The 12,262-nt window shown below is 59.7% G+C and overlaps 2 protein-coding genes across 2 annotated transcripts; one reads left to right on the forward strand and one right to left on the reverse strand.

The window, feature by feature from the left end:
• Positions 1-5,493: 5,493 nt before the first annotated feature.
• EHS24_004993 (uncharacterized protein) lies at positions 5,494-7,622 on the forward strand (the record flags this gene model as incomplete). Its single annotated transcript, XM_028620535.1, has 2 exons — positions 5,494-6,690; positions 6,762-7,622. The coding sequence occupies 2 exons, from the start codon at positions 5,494-5,496 to the stop codon at positions 7,620-7,622; spliced, it is 2,058 nt and encodes a 685-aa protein (XP_028479507.1).
• A 761-nt stretch (positions 7,623-8,383) lies between these two features.
• On the reverse strand, positions 8,384-12,123 carry EHS24_004994 (uncharacterized protein; the record flags this gene model as incomplete). Its single annotated transcript, XM_028620536.1, has 3 exons — positions 8,384-10,645; positions 10,689-10,865; positions 10,921-12,123. 3 exons carry the CDS (start codon positions 12,121-12,123, stop codon positions 8,384-8,386), a joined length of 3,642 nt encoding a protein of 1,213 aa, XP_028479508.1.
• Between the last annotated feature and the right edge of the window lie 139 nt (positions 12,124-12,262).

Genomic DNA, 12,262 nt, shown 5'->3' on the forward strand with positions numbered 1-12,262 from the left:
GGGGGTCACAGTGGTGTGTTCGTGGGCACGGTGTCGTGGCGGTGGCCATCGGGAACGCCTCGGGCGAGCGCAAACCGCCATCATGGGTCGCAGTTTCCCCCCCACAGCGCTCACCCACCGTCTGTCACGTCCGACTTTGTGCTAGGATTGCCGAGACGACCGATACACACGAGAGCGCCAAGCATGCCTCTTGAATTCTCCACTGCATTCCAGGATACCTTTCCACATCCGACTTGGTCGCAGCGTTATTGACATGGGGGGACCACACACTAATGACCGCCTGAAGGGCGTAACCCCCCGCACCTATCATTTACGTTTCAAGCGGCCGTCACCGTCACTACCACTCTGTTGCAGCGGGCCGTTGTCACTTGTCACATGTCACTGCTCGCGAGCTCGCGGCCCCGGAACCAGCCGGTGATGGTACACCAGGCGGTAAGGGGACCGAAGAAGAACATGCTGGCTGATGCAATGGAGAGGACAGGCACCACATGCACACACATGTTGCATACCCCCGTCCGGCAGAGTGGAATAACGGAAAATAATTGTCCAATAAACCCCCCATAAATGCGGTCACCGTGCTGCCACGAAACTGTTTGCCGATCACAGTGTGCGCGATGCCTGCACGCTCGCTTGCGCGTCGCGTCGCGTCGCGTGCAGACACAGAATCTGCAACTAACCGCGCCCCAGTCATGCTGTTGCGGCGGCTGGACAGGCGCCCTCTCGAAAACTCGGACGCGAAAGCGGAGCCGGGGGAAGCAAACTCAAACGCGTCAGCAGGAATGTCATCCAGGTGCTCGTGCAATGTGCCCACCCCCAGTGCCGTTAGGTCAAGCTCGTCGACCCCCAGTGTCATGGGTTAGTAACCAGCCGTCGTACTAAGCAGCAAAACCGGCAAAGATAAGCGTTTCCGGTGTATTGGGTGCTTATCTTTAGCCTTTGCACCTGCCTTTTATTGCCTTTTGGAACACGGAGACGGAATATACATGCAACTCGCTGACGTCGACAAATGTCTTTGTAATGACAGATGACGCGCGCGACCGAACTGCTCGCGAGTCCAGATGCGATCGGTCGGGCATGCACGCGAACCCGCTTTGTCTCAGACCCGATGTCCGAGGCGCACACGGATCTCGCTATTTGCCCCAGAACCAATGTTATTCCTCTTTTCCTTTTCGTCTCCGCCGAAGCGAACCAGGCTTCTGGCCAAGCGAAGCGAATAGGTCTGCACCGCAGTAATTACATGCCAGGGCTGGAGGCCTCCGACGTCACGCTGTAGGCGCTGTAGGCGTGCTTCGGGTTACCGTAGTAGCAGTGTCGCCACTGCGCGAAGCGTGCACGCACTGCACCTGCACCTTCCTTTGCACACTGGCCACCGACCGGCACGGGCATTTGGCTTTTGCCATGCACGTCTTGCCCGAACTCCGACGTAAGCGATCCCACCAAGGCCCGACGGACAGACGCCATGGACGCCAGATGCCGCAAGCCACGTTCGCCTTCTGGATCGTGTGAGTGCGCATGCCGTGGCGCCACCATACTGGCTACTGCCATATTTTTTTTCGCCTGTCACCTCCTTCACTCACGCTCGCACGCTCGCACGCTGTTCGCACGCTCTGCAAGGACTGTGCGTCGCTACCGCACCGACATGCCGCACTTTTGGCCAACCTCTGGGCGCCTCGGTGCACAGCACTCACACCCCACCCCACCCAGACGCCCAGGTGCCAGGGCCAAGGCCGCCGCGTGCAGGGCAAAGTGAGCGGTGTTGATCGTTGGCGATACGCCGCCCACTCTATCGGAGATTTGCGCTCGACGCCACCCAAATCTCATCTGCGATGGTGCCTCCCCTTGCGCGTCGCCTCACGCAGGTTTTTCTTTTTCTTTTTTGATTTTGGTATTGATTTTTTTTTTTTTTTTTTTTTTCCCTTCGCCATCGTCGTTGTGTGCGGGTACAACCGGTGTTTCAGTCGCGCTACCTTACACCTTGGCAGGGGGTCGAGTGTATGTGGGCCCGTGCAACCCACTAGCCCATGCATTGGCGCACGTGACAGCCCACTGTACTCTATACCCCTGGCGCGAGGAGACGTGAGACACCGAAACGCAGCCTCGTTGGGTGTGTGTTTTTTTTTTTCCTGCAGTCTCTTGACAAGACGCACGAGCACTCTCAACCCGTTCTCGGGGAGACGCCAGAGAGTCTAAACGGGTCGCTCGCTCTCGGCGCGAGGCGAGCGCGAGCAATCGCCCGTGCCCTTGCCTTGGGACGAACGTGTGGCACCACCATTCGCCCACGGCAAGCACGGCCTGACAGGGCGTGGCGCGGCGTCGTTATCTATCGCGCTAACCACCTGTCACGACATCTGGTGCGAAGTGCATGTGCTTGACTTGACCACTCAACGCTGGGGGGAGCTCAGGTTCATGCCAGCCTAGCGGGCCAGCGATCGTCCCTTTGCTTGCAACGACATTTGTGGGTACAAGAGAGCGTGCCGCGTACAATGCCATGCGGCGGAGTGCGGGAAACGACGCCACGTTCCTAGACGTAGGTAGGCCTGGTCCACCCCCAGTGGCGAGTAGACTTAGACACTTGGTTCCCAGGGAGCGCACGCAATGGGTCGCCGCACACCTCGCCAAGAGTGCGATAACAGACACGCGCACAGCGCAAAACTTTTTTCGTGGAGTGGAATTTTTCACAGTGTGTGTCTGTTTTCTTTTGCAGCACGCAGGCAGGTAGGCACATTGACTCGGACGCGGGGGCCGTCAGGTCCGAACAAGGTTCCTGGTCCAGACAAACCCAGCGCTGTCCATGATCTTATTATTCTGTTCCGGGGTGCGAACAGAGTACAGAGTATAGGCAGCACCCCGTTATCAGATTTTCCTCGCCCCCACAGGTCCGTTATCTGGCCCTCATCTGGGCCCACTGTCGTCGGCCGAAGGCGACGTACCCACCTGCGTGCGTGGTGGTGGCGACAGACACACGTCTGCACCTCTCCCTATTCTGGTGTGCGGTACGGTTCCGAAATTATCCCCTCGGGCTCTCCGTGCGCAGCGGCTCCGAGTACCGAGTCTGTCATGGCGGATGGTCGCGGACTGAACTCGGCCGTGATGGTCTTCCACCTGTGGGTCGTCCCGAACACAATACTGTAGTTGCGACAACTCTGCGCCACCCGTAGTACAGTTAGGCAAAACTGTGCTGGGGGGCAAGTTCGGCGCAGGTGAAACGTGCGATGCGAGGGGCCGTGGAGCCGACGCAAGAGCAAGGTGCGAGACGACAGGCGCGACGCGACCCGATACAATATCAGTGTTGGACAAAAATCTGCGCGACTAATTTTACTTTTTGTCGCACTCCTCCGCTCCAACGTTTCGCCGTCCCAAACGTGTATTAAGAACACTCGCACACGACATTTGCTCCACAAGGCGGCGCCATTAAGATTTAGAACCTCCATTTATACCCAACCCCTCTCAGGTTCTTGGAGCCCCCCACCCCCACCAAGCACCTCAATATCGTTCCTGTGTCCTATTTGTCGTCGGCCCTCGCCGTCAACACCGTTCGCGCCCTCGTGCACCTCCCTCCTAGCTCCTAGCACGTTCGCGTACTTCAGTTCAGGTGCCCGTGGTAGCACGTTGTTTGCAAGTTCAAAAGCAAGGAATCGACGGCGGTTACTAACCGACTGATATCATCAGAGTTTTGGGTCGCGAGTACGTCGTTACCCTCTCCTTGGCACCTCACTTTGTCCCTGTTAACAAGCCCACCAAAGTCCATAACCCTGTTCACAACCCTTACATCTTCTTACTCCACCTTGCGGGTGTGTTGTGCTGTCGCGCGCGGAAAGGGAACGCTTCGGAAGCAGCACCTGTGTGGTGAGGCTCTGCACCGCTGCACCGCGCTCCTCCCTCTCTCGCTGGCTGCTCTCTGCTGGCAGGAGCGAGCCAGGCGATCATGTGACGTCACTTCCAGGTTTGTTGGAGACGCATGCAGAGCCTCTCGTCCATGCGTGACCCCCCAACACCGCGGTGGTTGAGGGCAGAACGTGCACGGCTGGCTCTTCCGGTTCGGGTCGGGATCGGGTTTTAGTTCGGGTTTGCAGGCGGTCGTGGTTGGCTCTCTAGGAATACTTCAGGCCCAACTCAAGCGCCCCCGATGCATGCAAGGGGGTGCACAACGAAACCCAAAGAGAGACAAAAAAAAGTCGAGGATCCAGTCGCGGAACACCGGCGGCGGCGTGTGTTACACACCAGGAGCTGGCAGGCAGGGATACGAGGCGGCTTGCACTGCCACTGCCATAACAGCCAACCCTCCTGGGTGAGATGAGGTCGCGTATCGGCGTCCCCGACACGACCGGAGTCTCCAGCTCGACTAGCGCAGGGGATGATCCACACATTTCGATGTTCGCTCGGAGCGCGCCCCGTGTGCTCGTTGCTCGCTCGTGGCGGGCGAGCAATGAAGGGAGAGTGGGAGAGGAGAAGGGGTTACTACCCCCCCCCCCCCCCTCGTGTCGATCGGACGTGATGGACAGACCGCAATTGTGCATTTAGCTGTGTTAGGTTGCTGGTAGCGTCACTGTGCGTCAACGTAAGGACGGACATTTCAATCCCACTAGTAAGTACCCAGGGAAGAAAGTGGGTTTATTCTTTCACAATGTGTTCGTGGGGGATGCTGTAGGAGGCTCCCGCTTGGCCGCCCTGTGGCAGTCGGCTGGGCTCCCAGTAGCGTGTTCCGACTGCGACCGCAGTGCACGTCCCATTCCACCTCACCGGACTGTAGGCGGACTGTAGGCGCATTTGCGACCACTTGACGTCTGCGGCCTAACAATGGTTAGCCCTGTTGTTAACCTTTCTCAGAAGTTGATCGCCGTACCGGCTGTTTCTGTGGCGCTTTGAATTCTCATGTCTTTGGCGCTACTCTAACACGACATGACGTGTTCTGGCGTCCTGTCCCGCGGTTCCCGCGGAACTCTGACGGTCGTGCAGTGTTTACGGATGGCCCCTTTCCATATGTACTCCTGTATGCACATGGGAAGGGGTCCTTTGAACGCTTGAAGACGACACTGGTCAAGTTCAACAGCCGCCACTGGCCACTGGTGATCAACCGTCGCGTCGTGCGACACATGCCACACAGCTTTTAGTGCAAGTGTCCTGCTGATCTGCTGACGGAATCAGAGAGCACGAGCAGGAGGATGCTAACCAGCGTACCAGCGTACCAGCGTACCGGCGTACCGGCGTTCTGAGGGATCTCACAGCGTTTATGACACATTAGCACGTAACAGGAGGCCAATTCAGTTGGCTCACCGTGTTGGAGAGACCTCACCACACAACCACACGGGATCAAATTGGGAACCTGGTATACATTCGAAGTGACGCTGTAGGTACCGTCCTGCGCGCAGCCGGAACCAAACAAGTGTTGCAAGTGTACCGCCGCCTTCCTCCACCGTCATGTTGAACGAAGGGGATCCAGGTCGACGACCTCGTGTTCCATAGTCGTCCTCCAGCACTTGACGGCGGCCACCCATGCCGCTCTTCCCCGATGAGCGCGCCAAGCTCAAGCGCATTCTGGATCAAACCGACGCCCTCCAAGACCTGCACCAGATTATCGAGAACGACGAAGCCCGTTGGGAAGCGCTCCCTCGACCTGCCGAGATCCCTCGCAGCCCGTTGGATGCTCTTAGGCTGCATCAATGGCCAGATACATATGCCAGCACACTCATCGAGGAGGTTGTCCGCCGCCCTCACTCTACCCATTCGACTGGCGTCGCTCAGGCACTCGGCTCCCACCCGCTGCGGGTTCGCCACCATGAACAGCTGGCCCCATTCCTCGGCACGTCTGTGGCAGAGATCATCTCGCATGACGTCGGGCTCGAAGACTCACCGGTCATGAGGCAATGGAACCACGGTTATCTCATGTCGTGTTTGACAATGCCGAATGCGCAGGTGACGAGCGCGCGAGACGTCTCTGCCCTCGCGTTGGGACTCTTTGGCACGCCTCTCAACCACCTGTTGGCAAACTCGTTGTCATACGTCTCGGGCACTGTACCGCAGCCCGCACCTCGTTGGAAGCGGCCTATGCCCGCCAGTGATATCGGTGGTGCTGATTGGGTTTGCGTTGGGGGCCATGACGAGAACGACGCCCGTGCCCACGTGAAATGGAAGGCACTCGACGCACTGCCCGACCAGCACATGGCCGACGTTTTCGTGGCAGCAAGCGCTGGTAAAACCACAATGACCTGGCACCCTTTGAAGAAAGGCTTTGCCATATCGGCGGATAACGGCAAGCTCACTTCCACATCGATTCGCGTACGTCCAAATGCCTCAGAGGCGACTGTCCAAGCTTGGGCCGCGTGCCATCACCACCAGTGCCGCTGGGCCCTTCTGTTCAACACAAACTCCGCCATTGTCATGTTCCTCGCGGACAAGTACGAGCTCTGGGTGTCTGGCGTCATTGACCGTCACGACACTGGTGACGATGTCACCCTCACCATTGCCCTCGCGCTCGCAGCCATCGGGCTCGTCAAAGAACTCCCAGATGGAGCGGTGCCGGCAGACGACTTTGGCTACCTTGACCTGTCCGAGAGGAAAAATGACACGACAGATGAAGGTTCGACAACACCAGTCGCGCATGGCCAACTTTCGTCGCGGTCATCATTGGAAACGCTACGACAGCCAACTACACGTCTGAGCGACGATGCCATTGTAGGCAACCTTGACTCGGTCCCGACTGACAGGCAGGAGTCATCTGGTGTGGTAGGGGGACGCCGTTCAACTGGAGTGCGACTTTTGAGCGTATGGGGTTCGACGATGGTGGTCTAATGAAAGCGACCCCGCCTGGTGCCGACGCCGTGCCGCCGACAGTCGTGTATGTCCGCCGCCCCATCGCCTCAAGCCGCATCTGGACTGTCTACGAGGCGTATGCTGAGAACAACGTGGACATGCTCGGGGACAACATCACGTTGAAGTGGGATCCGGCCTGCTGGGTTATCGATACGCCTGTCGCCGACGCCCTCCCTTCGACGCCGACTCGTGCGCCAAGCGGCCCATTCAAACCTGGAGAATCACCCTCGCCTGCAAAGAGCACCACGTACAACCAGTTAGCCTCTTACGGAACCGCGCCGTCGGATATTAAGCCTCCCCTCCACCGCATGATAATCAAGATTGCCGCTCCCTCAGCAAACAGCAAGATCAAGGGCATCCTTACCGAGCTGAAGACGTTTGAGTCACTCCACCATCTCCAAGGAAGCGTGCTTCCTGTTTACGGTGGTCTATTCCGTGCCCCGCTTACGGAGCGAGTTCACGGAGACGAGTGCCAGTGGGCCTGCGTCATGGAGGATGTTGGCGCTGCGGTCGTCGACGGCGACGGTGACGGCTACGTCGAGGATCGGTACCCCCCGCGTAGGTATGCCTACTCCATCTGGCGTCTGTTTAGCGCCCTGCATGATGCAGGTGTGGCGCATGGAGACGTAGAGATGAGACATGTGCGTCGGGGCTACGGTCTCGCCCGCGACCCTCACGCTGTCGCCGATGCGCCACGCAGTGCCGACCTCGGCCTCCGCCTCATTGACCTCGCCCGCGCATCTACTAGCGCTGCAGCCATTGAGCGCGAGGGCGACTACTTGCGCCGTTTGCTCCGCATTTCGCCTGACTGAATAGACAACACTCTACTCTCGCCAGGTGGCGACACCTCCATTCTCTCGCTCAAGTTTTCCTACAGCCCGAACCCCAACCTCTGTGCAACCTCCCTCTTCGTCAAACCTCTCATGTACCTACCACACGCCCGTCCACTCATGCCGGTCCTTTCATGCCGGTCCTCAATTCGCTTGATCACAGCCCCAGCCTCGGGCTGCTCACGCAACGCGGACCGACAACGTCATATACACCCCCTGCGTCGTCCACTATACTTGTTTTTTGTATGTTTTCATGTTTCTTCTTCGTCGTCCACTCTACTGTTTCTATTCGACGTGCTCTCTCAAGAGGGTAAATAAATGCATTGTGTTGTTCATGTGAAATCCCTTCAGCCGCTTAGCGTTGCTAACCGCCTTGAAACGTGAGCACCTTGAGTTGTCGCTGCAGAAACGGTGTGGCCGAGGGAAAATTAAATAAATAAATGAATCCCACCAACAACATTTGAAGGGCGATTCGGATCTGAGGTACCCCCCACCTTGTCAGAGTTTTCGTCACAGCATACCGTCCAAACAGCCTGCACGTGCAACCCATGACACTGTCACTGCTACAATGCTACGAAACCCAAAGAGTATATCAAGTTGGCCAAAAGAGATGCTGGTGTTGATGAATGATGCTGGGCCAGGCCGGCGGAGGCCAGAGTGCCAAAGTGCAACGGAGGGGAGACAAATGGTCAAAACTAAAGCGCCGCCGAAATGCGCAAGCGTCTGGAAGAACAAGATGGCGCTTATCCACCCTTGGCCCTCAGCTTGGTGCGCAGATTCTGCACCTCCTCTTGTAACGAGTTGAGCTCGTCCATGAGCTGCATCATCTGGAGGGAGCCTGCGCCGCGCTCTGCTTCGGCGTCCTGCTTGGCCTTGGCGGCCGCCTGGGTCGCCTCTTCCGTCTGCTTCTTGAGCACGTCGATCTGGGACTGCAGGCGAGTCGACAGTGCGCGCTTGTCGTTTTCGGCATCCTCGGCGAGTGTCAATGTACGCGCCGACAAGGAACTGTTGACGTCGTTGAGGCGCTTGATCGCGTCTTCCTTGGCAAACACCTCGTCCTCGAGACGGCTGTTGTGGGCCATGGCGTCGTCCAGGTCGTTACGCAGCGTCTCGACCTGAGTAATGAGCTGGTTGAGCTCGGCAGTCGAGCCTGCGTTCCGCGACGTGTTGCCGACCTCCTCGGCATCACGCCGCTCGATGCGCTCCTGGAGCTCGGCGACCTGGTTCTGGTATGTCGCGAGAGCGTCGCGCGAGTGGTCGACTAGCTGGGCAGCCTTGGCCGCATTGGCCTTGTGGCGCTCCTTATCCGTCTCCATACGCGCCATGCGCTCGACCATGAGGCGGCCGTCGTCGACGATATCGCGCACGCGGGAAACCAGGTCGTCGATGCCAGCATAGCGCTCCTTGTTGGTCGGGCCGGCATATGCGCGCTGGAGGGCAGCAAAATCGACGACTGAGTTGGGCGACACGACACCGGGGTCCATGAGACCTGCTTCGGCACGGGCACGGGGAGTCGGGAGGATGACCCAGAGTTTTGTGAGGCGGTCGGTAATGTTCGAGAGCTCGGCCTCGAGGGTAGTAGCCTTGGACTCGAGGACGGGGTTGGTGCTCACAGACGACATGTCACGGCTGCCCGGATCGCCCTGCAGCTGTGCCGTGAGGTTGTTGACCTGGTCATTCTGCGCGCGGATCTTGCGAACGAGCTCGGTCATTTCCGTCTGCACGCCGCGCTGGGAGACGGCAGCGTCCTCGGCCTTGGCCTTCCACCTGTCGCGGTCGGCATTGACGCGGCGCACCTCCTCCTCGAGGCCATCGCTGACCTCGCGGAGCTCCTCCTTGAGGCTGTTGACCTCGCTGTCGCGCTGGTCGATAATGGCAACGACCTCCTCGAGCGCAGGCAGGACACCGGCCTCCGAGACGTTGCGGCCCAGGACGCCGGACAGGGTCGAGCTGAGGCGTTCGGTGGTGCCGCGTGTGAGGGTCGATGTGCTCTCTGCGGCAGCTGTCAGACGCGTGCGCTCGTCGCTGAGCAGATCACGCTCGGCCGAAAGCTGCTCCTTCTCCATGAGCAAGGCGTCGCGCTCGGCCATCCATGCCGAGCGCTCCGACTCGTACCCGCCGGCATTGTTCTGGGCGTCGGTGTGCAGCCCGTCGCGCTCAGCCGCAAGAGTGACGAGGTCGGCCTGGAGGCGCTCGGTCTTGGCGTGCAGCATGTCACGCTCAGTGGTCCATGTACCCTTTGACGATTCGTGGTCTCGCAAGGACGACTCGAGCCGTTCCTGATCGGCCACAAGGTCGTTGCGCTCGGCCATGAGTTTGTTGTGTTCGGCAACTAGCTGGTCGTGCTGCGTCACCCAGGTCTCGCGCTGAGTAGCGTGCTCGCGGGTAATGTTTTCCAGCTCGATGCGGTCGGCGTGCAGTCGGTCGCGCTCGGAGATGAGCTGATCGCGTTCGGCACCCCATGCGTCGCGGCTGGAACCCATGTCGCGGGTCTGAGACTCGAGTTGAGATCGGTGGGCATGCAGCTCATCACGCTCCGCTACCAACCGAGCCCTCTCGGCGTCCCACTGGTCTCGATGCTGCTGCCACTGTTGACGCTCTTGCTCGCGGTCCTCCTCGATACCCGCGAGATTGTCATTGTCACGCTTGGCGTCGTCCTCAAGCGCCCGTTCTCGTCGTCCAAACTCGAGCACCAGCTCTTCCAGCTCCGAGATACGTCCCACTCGGCGCTGGCTTTGGTCGCGCTCGGTTGCAAGGTCGCGCTCGAGCGCACCGACGCGGTCGGTAAACTCTTGCTCGCGGTCCTGGGACTGCGGCGCATTCTCCTCGAGCTCGGCCAAGCGGTTCCGCGCAGTCTCGACTGCGGACACTTGTGTATCGTACCGTGCTGAGGCCTCGGAGGCGGAGCGCTCGAGTCGCCGAACTTCCCATGCCATGACACCCGCCCAGTGCTCCATGAGCTGCCTGCGCAGTGCTGCCTCGCGGTCGCGCAGAACAAGGACCTCCTGGGTACCGTCAGTTGGGGTTGCCTGTGGGTAAAGCACTCACCTTTTCGGCAGCCTGGACACGCTTTTCCGACTGCTCAAGGCTGTCCATCGTCTGCTTGGACATGCGCTTGTTGGACTGGTTGAGCTTTTGCAGTGTACGGGCGGCTGTGAGGATCTTGACCTCGCGCTGGTGTCGCGCCTGCAGCGCCTCGAGGCGGGTGGAGAGGAGTGACAGTTCCTGTTAGAATGTCAGTTAAACCGATGGGAGTGGTATGATCATCTAGAGCGCGCACCTTTTTCCACGACTCGACATCGTCCCACGCGCCGATGGGAAGCGCGTCGCAGTCCACTGCAGCCTGACTTGCAAGCAGAGCCATGAGCATCTCGTCGCCGCCGAGAGTGCTGCTGCTGGCAGTAGTCGCAGCCGTCATGGCGGTGCTGGTGCTGCTGTTGAGAGGTTGACGGAACGCGCTCGCGTGAGCAGTGGAAAATGCTGTCGCGCCGCTCGACGCGCTCCCGCTCATCGCACTCTCATGATCGTCGTGGACTGGGATTTTGGAAATGTCGATGCGCTCGTGCGGCGGTGGGGACTGGAGCGCGCGCGGCGCTATAGTGACGGCCTCGATGCGGTTCATAGAAGTCTTCTTCTTCAGGCGCATAGGAGGCAAGGCAGTGAACCTGTCACCACCTCCTGCTGGAGGGGTTGGAAAGTCGTCGTCGATAGGGGGTGGGGGCGGCGCGTACGAGACGGCAGCAGCCATGTGTGAGGCAGGCGAAGGACCTCTGCTGTTGCTATAGAGGTCGCGTTCAGTGCCGTAGCGGTCGCTGCGGTCGCTCTGCAGGTCGTTGCTGGGGCGGCGACCAAAGAAACGTCCGTTGCCGTGAGTGGGCGGAAGCGGTCGTGCGAACGGGTCCGAATCGTAATCTTGGTGGTGAGAAGATGAAGACGTAGCAAAGTGCTCTTCGTAGTCGTTGTCGTCGTATCGCGAGGGCTTGTAGGATGGAGCACTGGTGGCGGCATGCGACGATGGCCCGTGCGTGTCCGCCCATCGAGCGACGGCGGCGCCGCTGGCGGCGGCCGGAGACTGCCCCGCCCTGGCGCCGCCTAAACGGTCACCAGGCCCGTTGCGCGCGCCGCGTCCAGCGGCTGCCTGTGCGCTTGGTCCCCCAGCATGTCCAGCAGGACCGGATGCCTGTCCTGAGCGCGTGTGCATCTCGGTGTCGTCGTGGTATGCTGAGCCAGGTGCTGAGGGTTGTGCTGGCGGGACGCGCGCGCCGCCGACGCCGGAGGTGCCAGCGGTTACGCTCGAGAAGCCCTGGCGCGCCGCGTTCTGCAGGCGCTGACCAAGGCTGTTGGACGAGCTCAATCCTCCGGGTGCTGTGCTCGAGGGCCCCATGTTGGCTGTTGGTGGCGAGCGCGAGCGAAAGAATGCGCTCCTCGGTATGCTTGAAGGTTGTGGGAGCATGCTCGTCCCGTTCATGATGGCGACGGGCATGCGGAGGATGGATAGAATTAAGATTTCGGTAGGGCGCGGGCTATTTGCCTCTATATTGTTATTCGGGCTCTGGCAGCGTTTTATTTGTCGCGTGTGTCTGCGTCTGCATATGTGGCCAACTGCTCTTGTCTGCTGGGCC

The sequence above is a fragment of the Apiotrichum porosum genome (genome assembly GCF_003942205.1).
Source record: "Apiotrichum porosum strain DSM 27194 chromosome Unknown scaffold_2, whole genome shotgun sequence".
In the NCBI taxonomy this organism is placed as follows: domain Eukaryota; kingdom Fungi; phylum Basidiomycota; class Tremellomycetes; order Trichosporonales; family Trichosporonaceae; genus Apiotrichum; species Apiotrichum porosum.